This window comes from Apus apus, chromosome 2 (genome assembly GCF_020740795.1).
Source record: "Apus apus isolate bApuApu2 chromosome 2, bApuApu2.pri.cur, whole genome shotgun sequence".
Classification (NCBI taxonomy): Eukaryota; Metazoa; Chordata; class Aves; order Apodiformes; family Apodidae; genus Apus; species Apus apus.
Genome location: NC_067283.1, coordinates 14102482 through 14121312, shown reverse-complemented (window position 1 = coordinate 14121312; position 18831 = coordinate 14102482). Strand labels below are relative to the sequence as shown.

At 38.6% G+C, this 18831-nt stretch overlaps 1 protein-coding gene across 4 annotated transcripts in view; it reads right to left on the bottom strand.

Annotated features, from left to right (window-relative positions):
- The window catches only part of CUL2 (cullin 2), a 48082-nt gene extending 31630 nt beyond the window's left edge, over positions 1-16452 (bottom strand). The window contains exons 1-4 of one of the 4 annotated variants that reach the window (XM_051609667.1): positions 16339-16452; positions 12813-12951; positions 6686-6788; positions 4784-4878 (exon numbers count right to left, since the gene is read on the bottom strand). In XM_051609667.1, the coding sequence (XP_051465627.1) occupies positions 4784-4878; positions 6686-6788; positions 12813-12931 (317 nt within the window). In that variant the 5' untranslated portion in view covers positions 12932-12951; positions 16339-16452. Of the gene's footprint in view, positions 1-4783; positions 4879-6685; positions 6789-12812; positions 12952-16120; positions 16255-16338 lie in introns of those variants that run through there. The other 3 variants (XM_051609666.1, XM_051609668.1, XM_051609669.1) reach the window with 3 other exon arrangements.
- Between the last annotated feature and the right edge of the window lie 2379 nt (positions 16453-18831).

The window sequence follows — 18831 nt, the reverse complement described above, 5'->3', positions numbered from 1 at the left end:
ATTTTTAATAATAGAAAAGCATTCCTAAGTATCATATATTTTTAAGTAAAATGTATTTTATTTTGTATGTACAGTTTACTATTTTGCATTTCACTGACTAAAACACAGAAGTGTCAATTTTTACAGGGAAAATGTTTGTCAGTTATGATCCCTTACTCAGGTCATGGTAACTAGCAAGCAACTGCATCACAAATTTTAAAGATGAGATAAATTATTTTAATTAAGTTATAAAGAAATGTTATACATGCTTTTTCCCCCCAACTTCAGTATTCATTATTGTATGCATAGTTTTTATAAAGAAAACATCCCTCTTAATTCTCAGTATTCCCTTAAAAGAGAGTAACGCTTTTAAACTGAACCATTCCCCTTCACTTTCCCAGGTAACTGGGGGAGGAAATCCATGATTTTTCATGACTACACTTATAATATTTGTTATGTTAGTGCTTAAATGACATAACCAAGATTGTTTTTTTTTTTAATTTAAATTCAAGCAGCAGTTTTAAGATGTCCAGTTCCAGACACTGAAGAGAGGCAGATCCCTGAAGCGCTTTAAGAGATTCCAGCTTTTGAGTCTGCACTGGCCTAGTGACGTCTGAACACTCTAGGCAGGAAGGCAAATGACAAGCAAAAAGGAAAAGGAGAAACCCACAGTGGAAACCTGTGAACTGGAAAGAATTTAGGACACCTCAGTGTCCAAAGAAGGAAGACTTGTTGATAGCACAGTGGTGACAAATTGGAATACAGTGGCCTAACCTACTTCCAGACTCCAGATTATCACAGAGTACGGCAAACTGCTCTGCTACCATCAAAAACCATTGCAAACTGTAAATGCAAGTCTGTGTAGAACGTTACAGGCCCAACATCGCACATGAAACTTATGTGGACATCCCAAATAGTTGGAACACAAGCCTTGAACAGGTACATTCCTTGATATTTCTCACCCACTGCCACGTGAACAAAGCCTGAAGCTGCCATTCTCCTTTTTCCTGTCCTTAAAAAGGAAAGCCCTGCCGTCTCCTCATATACACCTTCTCTCTTTCATCAGTACATGCCTTCTCAACAAACCCATCTTAAAATCACTATCTCCACAAGTAAATAAACAAGTTTAACCTAGATCAGGTACCCCTGCAAAGACCTATCTGATTCAAGCAAAAAATAGGTGGCAAGAAACAGACAGTCAGAACTAGTCCTGGCAAGAATGTCACCACACCCTGCTCAAAACTAAAACCACATTTGCACACCTTTCCTCTCCCCCTCTCCTAACTTTGCCATCAACTTCCAGAACCAAGCACAAACACAAGTAAATAACTGCAAGAGACGTGCAAACAGCATAATCTTGAATTAAGTTTTTCACTGAAGCCACAAACCTTCATTCACCTTGAATGACTACTTCAAGTACTTAAAAAAGTACTTCTTACATTTAGAGGACAATCCATAAGATTAATCTGTTACTTACTGTAGAGACAAAGATTGGGCATGGATTGATACTTCTTGAAATTACTCAGACTCTTCCTGCTATTGAGGTAAAACTTTCAGGGAAAAATTTGAAATACCTGATCACACAGCTCAGGCCCAAGTGTACTTGAGAGTACACCTGTGAAGGCTTATGCTTTGCCATCTGAAGAGGAAAATGGCAAACAACATTAGAAAACTGAGGTTTGTTTCCTTCCATGGTATTAACAAAGAAATATACCCTTTGGTACCCAAACCTCAGAACACATCTACCAAGCTTCCACTCTAGAAAAGTTACAAGGTTTGGAATTTAAGACTCATTGTAAGAGTAATCATTAATTGTAAGACTCATTCAAACCAAATACCTACTTTACAGTGGAATACTGAAAGACAATGTTCCACCTAAATTAAGAATATCAGGGATATGTCTGGTACATTGATATTTCTGTGGACAAATTTTTTAGATATAAGAGTTGGTAATTCAGCAAAATAAAGGTATACGTTTTTTACAAGTAATTTAGCAAATAAAAGAAACTGCAATAACTAATTTAAGAATTAGAAGGGTAACTAATTACTGGGAGAGGCTACCTGGTAACTTGCATGCATTCAGTACCTTTAGATCAAACCAAGGACAATAGTCTAACCATAGGTGATTATTCTAGACACAGTGACAAATTTCCAAAGCAATGTCCTTGGGAGCACAGACCTTGCAAAACCTTGTCAGAAGGATTAGGTGTATATTACTTCTTTTAATGTTTTATTTGTTTTTAGTAGTTTGAATCACACACTCCTGGATAAGAAACAAATATTAGCTTTGGCAAAATAGACATTGTGAAATGTAGCTTGAATGTCATAAACCTAAGAGCATACCTGTTTCAAGTCAGCTCCTGGTTTCATTCTTACGTTCTCCATGATAAAGCCAATAGAATTCACCTCCTTTCAGTCTTTGTCGATCCATGACATTACATCATAAAAAACCTGACATGATTATATATTTTCCTAAAAGTAGAGAACCCTGCTAATGATTTCCACAAGCCACTGCAAGTCCTCCTGGAGATGGATAAAGACCCTATGTGGCTGTACCATTCACTCTTCTGATGTACAGGAGGTAATTAAAAAAGGTAACTAATGAGCCAAGACTCATTATTACAGTCTTCAGAAGCATTCAGTTTGTTTTTTAAGATTTTTCTTTAACCTACCACTTGCACAATTAAATTACTTTGTAAACTACACAATGTGTGTGGAACCACACAGCAGTTATAAAAAGCTACATTACTGAACAATAGGAATTAGCAACTGCATTACTGTTTTCAATAATTTCCAGGTGCATTCATACAATCAGCAGTGCTAAATCTTACTGTGGACCAGTTATGAACAGTGTTCCTCATGGATGGATACAAAGTTATCCCTTTGCCTTGCAGAGTTCACAATGAACCAATCACCCCCTTGGCTGCGTTAGCAAAAGGGTACCAGAAAGTCAAGGGAGGTGACTGTTTCCTCAGCACTTGGGAAGACATACCTGGAATATTACAACCAATTTTGAGTACTCAAAAATGATATATCCAGACTAATAGAAGATATTCCTGAGGAAGGAAAGCTCACTGAGTTAGCAAGGGTGCAGAGCATGAGACATACATAAGATAGCAGTAGTGTACGCATACAAGTGCTCAGCAAGGAAATGTTCATAATTCACTATCTGTAGTCACTTAACAAAGTGTTTCCAATGCATGAAAGTCATTATGATTCTACTAATCAAGTACTGAATCACTTCTTGCCTTCATGCCAGAAGGTCTTTTAGTTCCCATTACAATCTACATTTCATCATTGAATGGAAAATACTTTCCCAAAGTCACACCCTTTAGAGCCTTTTAAAAGATCATCTACAACAAAACTGGGAATTCCAATACAAAGAAAGAAGATACAACTTATTTACAACACATAACAAGTACATTTTCTGGACCAAAACACCATAAGCAAAGCAGGAAGAAGCATTAGAATGACGCTGGCATGAAATAAATAATTTCAGAGTTTAAGAACTTGGCTTCAGTCATACATGAATACCACTCTGCTGAACTTATATATATGTACAAGTTGGTTATTGTACCAAAAAAAAACAAAAACCCAAAACCCAAAAAACCACGTTCACATTGCTGAAGTACTATTTTAATTTGTTTAGGTCCAGAAGCAGCTCAAGCTCTCAGAAAAAATATTATACAAATCAGAATCAGTAAGATTCATACATATTAAACAGGGTATTTTTTTTCCCCTGTAAGAACTCTCCAGTTAAGTCACTGACACATGCTGGAAGTAAAGTTTGCAAGCCCAAGATGGACTCCATCACTGTTCCCAGTCTACTAGAGGTAATTTAACACATTCTACAAGATCACACATACATATCCCAACATCGTAATAAAGGTCTTGAAATGCTTTATAAACCCTCACATCATACCATTAAATAAGTGTTAATATTAACAGTGTCTCATAATTTACTTGCTGGGTATAACATGCATGATGGACACTAGAATATTCAACCTACAGTCTGAGTGGAATTAAAATCCAAATCCTAGTAAACTCAAAGATGTCTCAGTATAGTTACAATACTAGCAACTCACAAATAAGTGAGAGTTTCATATGCTTAAGCTATAGCAATGAAACACACTTGCAATTCAGGAAACTGCAGAAATAAAAAAATAACAGAGCTTACTTGTGGTTTTATTTATAGAGTTGGCCATAAAGTACTGAGAACTGTAAATTTGATTGCCTGCACCCAGTCTATTAATTTCTGAAGTTAACAGAAAAGAGACAAGGAGAAATTTGCACTCTTTCTACAAACCCTGCAGTTCTAACATTCACCTGGAAAAATGGACTCAAATAGCACACAGCCTCGTCTGAAAAGCTCTTCTAGAAGGGAGAGCTTTTTTTTTGCGAAGGTACACGGTTAAACTTTGAAGCAAACCACACTGGTCCAATCAGACACTACAGTATAACGTCATCCTTGTAGAAAAACGCCTAGCATTATGAAATAGTTCACTGCAGGGTTGATTAGCACCAACATGTTTGGCACTGCAACATCAGGAACTACAGAGGTAGAACATATTAGTAATGAAAGAACAGTTGAATCATCTTAGATCTAACTACAGTGGCAAGGAGCACTGCACAGAAAAACCTGTTGGAGCATTTTTGCTTTTTTCTCATGTTGTGCTACCATTAATATATTCTCTCCAAAACTAACCTGGGGCATATTCAGCTATTGCTCTTTAACAAGTTTCTTAGATTTAAGCTGCAGTTCACTGTAACTTCAAAAGTTTAACAACTCATTTGCAAAGCTTACCTGTATAAGCAGTCCATATAGTCTGCCCCTTTGCTGTACTCTTCCCAGTATCTGTGATACATAATCAGTACTTGTTCTTCAGCTTCCAGAACTCTCTGAAGGAAGACACACACAACCCCCCCGCTAAATTTAGCATCAGCATAGCATGCATACATAGAAAGTTTAATAGAATTTAAAAAAATAACTATTACAGATTTAAAATTACCACATCTGAGCTTTAACTGTTCTAAAAATAACATTACTGCAATAACAAGAAAGCTAACAAATCTTCACACTACAATTTTTTGTAAGCCAGCTACAACATTTTAAGTTGTTTATTTTGCATTTAAAAAGAACAATCTCTGTAAGATATTTCTACTTATCTGTACAGACATACTTGCTTGAATAAGCATGTTTCACATTCTCACATTGTACTGGTGGGCTAACTCGCATAACTGCTCCCTGACACCGATCAATTTTAAATTCATGCAGTCACATGCATACTGAAGGAGCTGTCTAACTATGACTGCTTAAAAACAGGATGCCTTACTGGTCAGTCAAACATTTATACTTACCAAAAATCCTGGAATAAAACAAGTTTAACGAAGTGTAGATACGTACAAACTGAAATATATCCTTTGAAATTAAGTGAATTATCATCTAAGAAGTTGCTGGTGTACTGAACTTCTCAAAATATATTAATACTTCAAAGGAATAAGCTTAAACAAAGTAGTATGATTTGTGAAGGAGGATGAGATCCCAGGAGTTCTACTATAAATCTCTCTACAGTATGTAATTTTAAACTCTAGCTCAAGCAGCAAAGAAGCCTCTGCAAAAATAATGTAAAAGAGGAAAGCTAGTAGACAAAACAGAACTGAGAGTGATTTCCTCCACAGTATGAGATTTGCAAAGGTTTTTAAACATTATTTCAAAGACAAATGGTGAAGAGCCAAGTTAAAAAGCAGATGTATGCTTTTTTATACTTCCCACAGCTTCTACTGTGCTGGCACTTGCCTGATTACCCTAAGTGAGCTCATTCAGCTCACTAAATAAATAAGGGAGAATTTTTTTGGCTGAGTTGTCTGAGAGCTTAATTAACTGATCTAGTGTACCAAAGTGTCAGAGGTATCCAGTGGAACTGCTCATTAAGATACCCAGCCTATCCTATAAAATATACATGTACCTTAGCTCAAAACATGGCATCAAGTTATTTAGCAGTACAATCCAGAATTTCCAAGTCTTCACTCCCTGTACAGACACCAGACAGGTGAACATCTTATTTAAATTTACTTCTCTTTTGACTGAAATGCAAGGAGATACTGTTCATCGATTCTATATACTCAGCATGATGAATCATGATTCTATTGAAATTAGATGTCTTAGCTAATGAGACAGAATTCACAGCTAAATAGGTATACAAGTATATTTATTTGTAATAATAAATAATTTGTCCTTACTTCCCAAGCATTTCTGTTGTTTCCCATGTATTTCAGAAGTTTTCTTTAGTATTTATAATCAGTTTCCAAAACACTAAAGTAGACACTTCTGGGCTCTAACAGAAGGCTAATGACAAACTATAGCACATCTGGAAACTGAAGAAATACTGTAACTTGTTTGATTACAGTAATTCAACAGAAAATAAAGAGCTTACTTTTCAAGTCAACAATGAATATTTTTAGAGAAACCGTAACAGTTGGCTTAAAAATAAAGTTTTCTTTTGCATCGCATATAGACAGATGTAGATACCTGTCTTCTTTTTGCTGCGTATCAGACATACATATATAATCTGTCTCGGCAACTCCATCAACTGTGATTTGGTTGCACAAAACCTGCATACCTTCATACATGGAAAACAAACAAAACTACTCCTTAAAGTAGAAAAAAAGAGGACAAACAAAACCTACATGTAACTGTACAGGTTACCTTGTGCAAATGGCGTACGTGATTTTCCAAAAAAATTTTAGTCTCTGTATAAAGTCTCTCTCCAAGAGGTTCAGGATAGGCCACACACAAAGCATAAATGTCGCTGGACTCAGAGTCAAGGTTTGCATCTGCTTAAAGTGTAAAAGCTTATCAACAAAATTTAAGTTTTACAGAACCTTCTTCTTTCTCCCACGCAAGCATTTTAAATCAGTATTTTTGTTTACATTCAAGCACAAAAGATAAAATGGATAACTTTCTGAAATTAGTGCAAGTCCTGATTTGTGGAGAATTTAAATTTTCAGCACCAATAAAAAAAATTTAAGTAGTGGAAGGTAATATGTTAGAGCTAAGATCTTGGGACCCCTGGTAGCCCCATGCTGATATGGCTTTTACCACTTATCTGCCATCTGTGAATAATATATGATTATCTCAAAGTGAATAATTAGCTTTTATCCAAAATGCTTCCTGTGTATTTCCAGCCAATGTGAAACTCAAACTCTTTTCAGATAACAGAAAGAAACACTAAATTGGTTAAGAACGTGATTAGCGAAGTATGGAGCAGAACAAAGTGAAGCTGAACTCCAGTATTCCTCCTGAAAGCTCAGAACAATTTACTACCCCACATCTCCACAGGTAAAACAGTTCTGTGGGATACTGGAAATTAAGTCATCACAACGCTGGTGTGGATCCAAAACCTTTGTTTTATTTTTAATAATTATTATAAGTTCAGTAATTCCATTTAGATCACTGCCACAAAAAAAATCTTATACTAGCTTACTAGTGTCTTGCAGAGCTACATCTTTGGTTTGTGAAATTTTTATCAAGTTTCAAAAAAAAAGTCACTGTTTTTAAAAAAAGTCACTTGATACTTTGTCAGGAGAAGTTTAGGATTAAGAACTTTGCTTTCAGAACAACTACAGAAAATAAATTAGTTCTGCAAAAACTATTTCAAAGTGTCATGCTTAGCCACTAATTCCAGGCATTTTATAAAACCAGCCATGCTAGAAATAACGATTTAGTATAGATTACTTTTACTAAGCTCTTTAATTAAGAGAAGACAAGAAAGATCTGCTTCCCTCTAGTCTACCTAAAAAAAGAACATGCCTGTGTAAAAGCAGATAGAAGACTTGAGAACAGTTGACAAGTCACCTGCTTAGTCCACAGAACAGTATGAAGCTTTCATCACCGTTTTTCCCAAAAGCATGTTCCATTTCTTATACAGAAGTACTACTCAAAAGAAGAGAAGATACTGATGAAGGACAACTAAACAGAACAAGCCTTTACTTGGCAACTGGAATCTCAAGAGCACTTAATCTGTGTCTCATCTCAAGCACATCTATTTCGTTCATATAGATCATAGTTACTGGAATTCTCCTTGGAATGGCAAAAAGCTTTAAACAGAATCCCAACAACCAAAACAGGCAATATTCACTGCTTTGTGACAGTAGCTAGCATTACATTACAGAAACTTACAAAGTTTTGCCCAATAAAATACCAAAACAAACTATCAAATTCGAGGTGAAAAATTATTTTCTTAAATAGATTGCAAAGAACAATTTTTTTTACACATTCCCCCCCAACAAATTTTGCCAGTCTAGGGATGGTTCATAGTTGAACACATGCTCAGTATCAACATATTTGCAAGACTTTCTGCTATGCAAATAAGGTATTTCTGAGAAAGTAAATTCCAGAATTAGAAATCTTTGTAAGCCACTCACAAGCAAAGAGGACATAACTTTGTTTCTGTTTACATCCACAACCACACTATCTGAATTACCAAAACTGTTATGATCTCCAATACAATAACAACTTACTCTGAAAAGAGAGGAAACAGGCAGTCTACATCACAACAGCATGAACAAATAATGATGGCAGCTTATCTGACGAAAGCAGCAAATAAATATCTCTGAAATTACCTAGCCACCATTGCCTAGGTTTCAGTCAGGAGTCCAGATGACTATTACTGCTTCAAACAAGTTCTTCAGTTGTAATAAACCTATTTAAGAAAATAGTATCTGTGCCTCATCATGAAAATGCACATCTTCCAAACCAGCCTTTTCTTATTCTAGAGAACAGTCAAATTTTCTTGCAAATGAAGAAAACTCAATCTAGTATTCTTCTTGACATACAACACTGAGTTTGCACACCTGCTAAAGTTAAACTAACAGCTTAAAGAGGGAAACTTCCATGGTCACCTCACCCATTTTCTTGTATCAACCAAATGATAAAAATCAACACCAAATTCTACTTGTTGGATACAAAGTTCCTCTAGATTTCTACAAAAAACATAAGTCAGCTGTGCTACAAAAAAGGTTCACATTCTTGCTCAAATTGTACTAGTTTATTCACCTATCTTGCAATCCAGAATCCAAATTTTAATGTTCAAAATGTTGTGAATATCTTATTAAAAATAAACAACAACAAAAACAAACAATAACACCCCCCACCAAACCTCTTTGAGCAGAGATGAATCATTAAACATCACTGGTATTTTAATCCATAAACTTAAAGCGCTGCTTTTTTTTTTTCCTGTGCTGCTGTGTCTTACAAGGTCAGGAAGAAGCCTTTACTGTTCAGTATTTTATCTTGAATGATGGAAGCCATTTGACCTTCCAGTTCAGCACATAGTTTTTCAGAGTGACAAAGGTCAAAGTAAACTGAAGCCAAACTGCTGCTGGAGGACCTTCACTCTGTGTTGAGAACATCACGTGCCTTGTCAGATTTAAGTGCTCCAGTAGTTGCTATTTGAGGGGCATTACCCAGCAATGGGAAACTGAAGTAGGTCCAAACTAAGGAAAAAAAATTAAATAACTACCATCAACAATAAAACACTCTATCTAAGGCCATAAAAGCTCACATATATTGTCCCCAGCAGAAGAACAGATGTTCTCTAGAAGATGAAAGCAGAGCTTTTGGAAAATCTCTGTGACTGTTGGTCTTCCTCTGTAAGTGAAGCAAAACTCATAGAGCACTTGAGGACTCAGAGTCAGAGAATCATAATCATAGGAAATGTATTTATTCTTCCTGCTCTTTGGGTTCATTCTTAACCCAAACATGTTTATAGGTTTCTGGTGAATGGAGGAAGAACAAACATGCAGAAAAATGGGAAGAGGCAGGTGGTCATGCTGCATACTTTTAAAATAATTCTGTTTGCAGTACATCTACTTTCCTCCCTGAGTACCATTCATCCTATTTACTTGGTTGGTGGAAAATCCAAGACAACAACAGGAAGACCCTGATGTTCTACCCATTCAAAATAGTTCTACTGCTAAAATGTAGTTATCAAAACACACATGAACTACCACTCTCTAATGAGGCTTGAAACAGCCTCTTAACTTAAAAAGCATGCCCTACCCTACTGAACCATTAAAAGCAAAGTCTTAGAAGTTATATAAAGCATTCATAATAAGCAAATTATTGTAAATAATATCTAAAAGAGAAACACTCAGCTGTCATTTGTTACCAGACAATGAAACGACACCAGAAACACTGCTTTCTGCAGAGAACCTGAAAGGAAATCTGAAGGTCAAAGGCAGCTCAATTTGACTCACAGTTTAATTAAAGTGACATATGGTCACTTTTTAAAAACTTTATGGTCTTTCAAGTGATCTTTTCCAGAAGATTTTAACTCTTACACAGTTTCAGCTTCCAGCTCATTGTAATTCTATCATTTACAGTTTGAAATAAGCTACATTTAAAGATAAACTATGCTTAATCTAATTACCATAAGAGTTACAAAGAAAACATTACATTCAAGACTAACAAGTTCTGGGGAAGTAGTGAGGCAAAAAATAGTTCTAGAAGCGAGTTATGCACAGTAGCAAGCCTTTCAGCCCTAAAATACTATGTCTGCATAAACCATTTGATCTTTGCTGTCTCAAGCAGCACAAAAAAAGCAAACACTTAGAATACACTGTTGCAGACTGAAATGATGATTCTTTGCAGTATCTTATCCTTTGTTTCCACATCATTGTTTGTAGTCTCTACAGAGAGACTACAAAGATCAAGTGATACTATAATCAATGAAATAACATGCACTGATTTCATTAAGACACAGTTCAAATAATTTGTCACCTTTTAATTGTGCTTATTAAGCAGCAAGAAAAATAGGTAATGACATATCCTTTCAATTCCCAGTAGATGTTTAAAAACACGTTACTCAAATTTCACAAATATAAAGCTAACAAAGAAAAAGAACATGTATTTTTAAAATGCCAAATCTTCCTAAAATATATCATTACTACTTTAGCTTTGTTTATATACTTAAAACCTGGAAAAAGCTTTCACACCCACTGCATAAAGCTACCGGTTTCACCAAGGTGCTGAATACTCCATGAGCATTTTGTGTTAAAACATCCAGTTTGAGTAAAAGTACCAGAAGTACAAAGCAAATAACACTTAAGCTGGAAGTTAAAAGTCACACAAGTTCCTCAGGACATCCAGCCATAGAGAATAAGCCAAAGGGCTCCTGCCTGTGCCAAATTAGGCACCAATAGTGCCACTTTCCAAGGAACATAATAAAGAGATAATAATAAGTAAGGTCTTGAGAATTACATGCCAAATAGTTCTTCCAAGACTGTTTCCTGGGTCTGCTATTCATAAGCATACCCTTTCTGATGTTCAATCAACTGGAGTAAATCCCAAAAGAGGATCAACAGCAGGCTTGTGTACAAGGCCTACACATAAGAAGTTTTAAGTGAAACAGTGTGACAAGAGAAATTAATCCAACATATAATTCAATTTTTATTTTAGATTTAAATCTATTTTAGGTGCCTTCGTTTAAATGTTTAGTTTTAAGATACAGAAGTTAACAAGACTGAAATATGCAGCTCTTGAACACTGCTTAGAAAGAATGACTACAGCACAATTTGTCAGCATGTGAGTGCAAAACTAATTAATTCAAGAAGTCTGACTCCAAGTTAAGATGAAGAGTCGTGTCCCCAGAAATAAATTACAAAGTTTTGAAATGAAAGAGCTCCTTAAAAATTATTGCACCATAGAACAAGGCTCCACGAGGACTATAAGCAACTGGGTTTTTTTTTTATGTATTCATACACATGCACACACTCAAAACATGGGCACTTGGGAAAGCAATTCTGAGAAATGGTAACATGTTCAGAAAGAGAAGAGACTTTAGAATCTAGCTAATGCACATGGAATAAAATTACATTGTAAAAACCACATATATATAAAAAATAATAATCTCAGGAGCTTCATTTTTGACAGAGAAGAATTAACAAATAAATCCAAAATATTCTTCTCCCTATAATTAAACCAAACAGTCAAATTACTGCAGAACAGCTGCAGTCTCCTAAAATTCTCTAATTATTCGTCACACTGTAACGGCTAGTGAATGCATAGACACAGGGCACAGTAAAACTGGTTACAATTGTTACACTTCTTTTAAAAGAGGATCACTGAAACTTAAATTTTGTAAAAAATTACAAGTCTATTTTACATGTACAATCCAAACCTTTCACTACAACACTGTATGTACAGCTGTGACTTGAATAGCAAGACCTTATGATCACAGCTAGAAAAAGTAATTATTTTTAAACATAGCTTAACTGTTAGGAATAGAGAGGCAATAACAGTGAAGGATAAGCAAGAAGGCTTTTTTATAAACCCTTGCTATAGAAGTGTCTAATACAGCAGTCATCAGTATACTTATAAGCGTGAAGAAAAGGGAGACATATTTAAACAGAACCACCTCACCACTCTCCACAACCCTGAATTTAAAGATGTGCATTCTGCCTTATGTGTTTCCTCTGCTACACACACACTTAAGCATTCAGGAAAAATGTATTATCAGACTAGGTGAAACTCAATGCATGCACTTCTGTGAACAGCTATAGCATAAGCTAACTACTAGAGCTACTAGAAGTTAAGTAAAACTCAGACCAGATTACTTATTACTACCATGGGGATTTTCACATAGAATGCTTCTCAAATAAGCAGAATTCCCCATCCCTAACAACATACCCACTGACCTACAGGCTTAATATCAGATATAATACTACAATAAGCTTCTGACCGAGACCACTGAAACTGTTACATAATGCAGGCCTATGCCGTGTTAAACACATCCCACAAACACATTAACTCAGATTTTCAGTTAAAAGGATACGAGAAGCGATCATTCCATGTTGCCCTTTCGACATAATCCAACATAACGACAGCTTTAATTGTTGTTAGAAGTTTGTTCCATGTTTCATCAAAATCAACTACTCGTGGTTTCAAGGACATTGTGGGGCTTTAGTGTTAATCTGTAGAAGAATTAAACATGTCAGACAACATTGCACAATAATTAAAAGAAATCTATTTCCTTTGAATTTTTCAAATTTAAACTTTGTACACTGTTGCACCACCACAATACAGCAACATGAAGAGCACTCACCGCTGCTTGCCCACCCTCTGAAAGCAAGCTCACAAGTCCTTATTTTTACCATTATGGAATGGAGCATTAGCGTAGCATGAACAGCCTATAACACAACACCAGTTAATCTGACAACATCATGCCTCATAAAGTTCATCAATCTTACCAAGCTGGCCATTTAACAGTGCCACATGAAGAACACAACTTAAGTGTAAGCTTTTGTTTGTTCACTTTTATGCAAAAACTATTTCAGCTGTATATGAAAATTTGGGCAGGAACACACTCAATGTATTACCAGAGTACTTGAAATTACTACTTTCAGTTTGCAGCCCATGTTCACCTCAAGTTTTCATGAGACACTTTTGGTACCGTATTTTAAAAGACACAAAACCTGAAAGCTTTGAGCAGGATGACAAAAAAGAAAACACATGAGTGTTATGCAGAGCGTGTGCAGCTTACTGCAATGCACAACAGGACAAACAGTGAATTCTTTCAAATAAGACATGGCTTGAAAATAAATAAGCTGTGTTAACAATTTCATATCAAAAATATTGGAAGGTATTTATTGAAAAACATTACTGAAATAAAACTAGAAACAAGTAAGGTAATTTAAAAAAAAAAAAAAAAAAGAGGTCCCGACAGACACAACATGAAGGCCTCTTCTTTGTTTCTATTTGTCTCTGTCCTATGCACCTAATCTAGAAAGGACCTGATGTGTGACATTCCATGCACAAAGCAAGTCTAGTTCCTGCTCAGAAACACTATGTGGTAAGACTAAAACAAAAACAAAACCAAAAACAAAACACTGAAAGAAAACCATGTCCTTTTTAAACAGATGGACAAGTGCCTCTTCATTTGTCTTCCCAAATGTTCAAGGTCAGATGGGAAAAAAGAAATCTAGTGACAAACAGGCTTTTAGCACAAGAGGCACAGCTCTATAAGGGAAAGAATCAAATATCATTTGAAAAAAGTGTTTAGCAACTAGCTTAATAATACCTTAAATTCTAGTGGCTTTTACTTTTTCTCAGGGAGATCAGTTTTCCCAAACTGCAGGATATATAACTTCCCAGATTAAGAAAAAACAACTAATATATCAGATGCAACTTTTATACTGTATGCATGCAAAATGCTACTCTAACTAACCAAGCTCCTTAACTGCTGTGAATTTAGGAACCACAGAGGGTTGTTCTCTAACTGCAATACAACAGCTTCCACTTCAAATCTAATCAATGTATTAACCTACCCACATTTGCTTTGATTTCATAAAGAAACTGAATAGCAACTAAGTAATATTGAGGAAGTGGCATTATCTTAGGTTTTACAAACAGGAAACTTATTTTAAGAAGAACTGAAGCTCCATAAGTGGTGCATAAATATTCTCAGTTCAGTAGAAACATCGGAGTTGTTACATCTGCATCACATTTATTACCATTTTTGGAAAAAAAAAAAACAAAACACAACAAACTTAAATCCACAGGTGTCAGTACAAGCTTACTACACAGAAAATGAGTGAAAACTGACAAAACAAATAGATATCCATCAAAGAAAGTAAGCTAAAAACCACAAATTTATGTATGTTTCAAAGAAACATGAACCTCAGTAGAAGTAAACAATAGTAGACCTTATTTCCAGGAGTGGAGAAAAAAAAAGTGGTAGTCTTCTAAATGCTTTTACATTACTATTCTTCTGGAAAACACAAGAGTATTTTCAGCTGACCCCAAGAAAAAATAATCATAGTCCACAAGAACCATAGAGTATCTTAAGAAGTTCTTGTGGTAATGAAGTTATACTTAGTTGAATGTTGTTACATGTTGCTCTCTCTGAAACACACTTGTTACTTTCAAGAGAAAAGAACCATTCCTCCACAGGTAAGTAAAACTGAGAGAAGGAAGGAAGAGTAAAGGAAAAGTCCTTCCCACCATACATCACACAGTAACACTGTGTTTAATATCACCAAAACCTAATAATATGTAAACCACTATGCATCCACACACTCATAAATGTACTCTGGAGCTAAATAGCTTAAGACAGACCTGACTGTTACCTGGCATTCTCTTGAAGCTTTCACATCAATATAAATGTCAACTTGTTTTATAGATGTGTTAACAAATGCAGTATAACTTTTTCTGGAAGACATAGGCTGTTGAGGTTTGCTGTCCTTTGCTGTCTGCAGTGTACAAACTTAAAGAATTAAATGTCTTGTACTGATGCAAGTAAACTCCACCATAAAAATTATAGCAGAGCAGAATACTTAGTCTAGAGTTCATACTATTCAGGGGGCAGGAAATGATACCTGTCTGACAAGCCCTAAGGTAAGCAGATACTGTTGAAATGCATTTATACATGAGGATAATGAAAGAATGTTGCTTCCATCACTTAATTCTTTAAAGCATACTGCTGTCATACTAAGCATATTTGTTCACACAAACTAATACATGTTTTCCACCAGCGTCAAAACATTTCCTAAATTTCCACCCTATTTAACCATTTCGAGAAATAATATTCCAAGCTCGTGGTGGGTGAACAACAAGGACAGCGGTACCCACGTCAAACTCGTCGACATCGCCGCCTGACACCACCCCCCGTGTTCCCCACCCGCCGGCAGCGGGAGGACCCCGATCCCCACAGCCCCCACCGCAGGCCGCGGGCAGGGGAGCTGCCACCAAAACAAAAGCGAAACTGGCCGAGAACGCAGCGGGAAGAGACGACCAGCCCCGCCGGCCAAGTCGCACCACACCCTCCCCGCCGGCCAAGGGCAGGGCCCGGGGCAGGACCCGGCCAGTGCCCCCGTCGGCGGGCGCGACCAGATAAACACCGACAAGAGACGGCTGCCCGGAGAGGCCCGGCGCAGCAGCAGACCCCGGCGGACAGAGCCCGGGCGCGGCGGGTAGCGGGCCGGGCGGCGCTCCCGCCCGGGCGGGGGGACAGGGCCTCCGCGCCCCCGCCCGCACCCGGCCCAGCCACCACCGGGCACGGGGACCGCCGCCTCCCCCTCCAGCGCAGGGCTCCCTCCCCGCGTCCCAGCGGCGCTCCCGACCGGGCCAGGCGAGGGGGGTTACCTGGCGGTGAGGGGCCCGAGTCAGCGACGCCCACCCGCCGGCCTCCCTCGCTCCCTGCCCTGCGGCCGCGGTCCCTGCCCCGCTCCGTCCTCACAGCGCTGCCATTACCCAAGCCGCTCGCCCCTTGCGCCCCGCCCCTCCGCCGGCGCCGCCACTGCCGGGGCCGCGGTGCGGCGCAGCCACGCACCCTCCGAGCCGCCGCCGCGCAGCTCCCTCACCCGCCGCGCCGCCCCCGGGCTCTCCCCGCCGGCGACGGGAGGGGCGGGAGCCGACGGATCCCGGCTCGGCCTCACTTCCCGACCCCACCTCCCCCCGTCTGAGGAGAGGCGCTTGGTACAGCCCAGGCTACGGCAAGCACGGGCGGCCGCAATTCCCCGCAGCGGCTCGGCCCGGGGCCGCAGGGCGCATGTCCCATCGGGCCCCCGCGCACGCGCTGCTCCGCCATTGGCGGCGGTTCCCGCTCCGCGCACGCGCGCCGCCCCGGGGCGGGGAGGCCCGGGCTCCCTGCGGCCCGAAATGGAGTCGTGGCCGGCGGGCAGCGAGCTGCCCCGCCGAGGCCGCGTCGGCTCCCCAGGCCCTTCGTGCGGGGTCCCTCCTCGGGGCGCGGGATGTCTCGGCCCGCAGGGGTTCACTTGAGAAGATCTCCGTTTCCCCCGAGGATGGCAGTGTCCCGGTTCGAGGGGCGCAGGCGGCTCTTTGTCCCTTTGCCCCTGGCTCCCACCTGGGACTTCCCACCGCGAAACAAACACTTCCAGAACCTGCTGGAGTCAAAGACGGCCCGTGTAGTGGCGGTGCCGTGTGGCGCCGCCCCGGGCCCGAAATAACTGAGTGAAATGCCTGGAAAAGCAGTTTATGTGGGCGCAGGTGTTTTCCCGGCCTGTGCCTGACCACGCAGACACCTTCGGGACGTGCCCTCAGGCCTAAAGGACGAGCTGCTGCCCAGAGAACCCACCCGGCTCCCTCTCTTCTCACTTCCTACTCGCAGTAGCCACCGCCTGCGCACTTCCATTCTGCAGGAAAACGTGAGCCCCTTCTCCTGAGGCTTGTCCCAGAGACAAAAGCAGCATGTTTTAAAGCTGTCTAATTTTCATGGAAAAAAGGCTCTGAAACAGGAAAGGGTGGCCCTGAAACACACTAGAACACGTGTAAAACCATAAAAAAGTGCAAAAGTGTAACTTTTTATATATTTACCATGGTTCTCCAAGATGTTTGGCAGCGGGATGTTGTATTTTAAACCTAAGAGTAGGTGAAGACATCCTGAAGCCTGTTTCTCCTCCCCTTCTCAAATGAACTGAGTTAGTTTAACACGCAATGCAACACAAACTTGCAACTGATTTTTTTTTTTTGTGTGTGTGTGTGTGTGTGTGTGTGTCAGTTCCTTGCATCTTCCCTCTGGAAATCTGGCTGTCATCTTCTAATGCTCCTGAACCCACCCAATCTTACATACTCGCACAATTTAAAGTAGTATCTTTTTAGTAACTGTACTCCTTCTGTGGGTAAAGATTGCTCTTAAGTCCTTGAACAGACAATTATTAAAATGCAAAGAAGTAAGTATCTCCTTAGGTTAGTGTATATTTACCTTATTCTTTTCCCTTATGTGCATATGTACCATTACAGCATACAAAATACTTCAAGTATATTCTTCTTACTTCCTTTGTGAAAGGTTCAGAAAATCTTAAAACTAGCTCACTAGAAATTGAGCTATTTCAATTTTTCTTTTCTCCTAGGACATTCAGGTATGTGAGGGACAGGAAGACAATATGAAACTTAACTGTCACTCAGAATACCAAATTCCACATAGTAATTACTAATACAATTGCTATGTCACTCAAAATATAACACATAATTTTAATTTCTTTTTTCTATTACATGGAAGTACGTTTCCTGCCAGAGGGAAATCTGTGTTTGGTATCAGCCCACGTTCGTTTGTTTGTTTAATTATGAAAATACCATACAGCTGCTCTTATTATGCATGAGAATTTTCATACCTGTATCCTCCTTTACATGCTATTCAAGTACACTTTTTTTTTTTCCCCCAACTGAAAATAGCAACACTGGAAATATACAGCTAGTACAGTGAGATTATGTGCTGAAAAGTGACTCAAAATTATTTTAGTTTTCCTCAGAACTTCCAGAATAAACTTCCTCAGGCCTGGATGATATCCAGGGATGTATTTCTACATGTGCAAGCATAAAACCATTGACTTCAAATTCTTAAATATTTTTTTTTCTTAGTTGTGGAAAAATATTCCTGTTTTTTTATTAAAAGCCAAATCCAGTTCCTCTCTTGTGCAGAAGCAAGCTTAAGTGAATCTTGAATAAAGAGGCACTTTATTAGCAAATGGAAAATTCAAGCTCTAAAGACATATGATAAGAGTGCTAACTCTGTAGTCTACATTGAATACGAAATTGTCATAGTGAATATTTCTGCATCTTTGTAAAACTGTATGTAGGTATCAGGCTTACATAATGATGGTACTCCAAAATACCTTAATTCAATGTGTATTCAAAAAATATCACATCTAATTGACCTTAATTTTTTAAAAATGTATTTTAGGTTCAGTTTGGGGGGGGGGGGGGGGAGAAAAAGGTAAAAAAAAATTAGGTAATAATCAGGCAATTACCTCAGGAGGTAGTTGAGCTGATACTGATAGTGTTAATGGGATAAAAAGTTTGAAGTAAAACCTCTGAAAACCCAATAGTGTGGATAT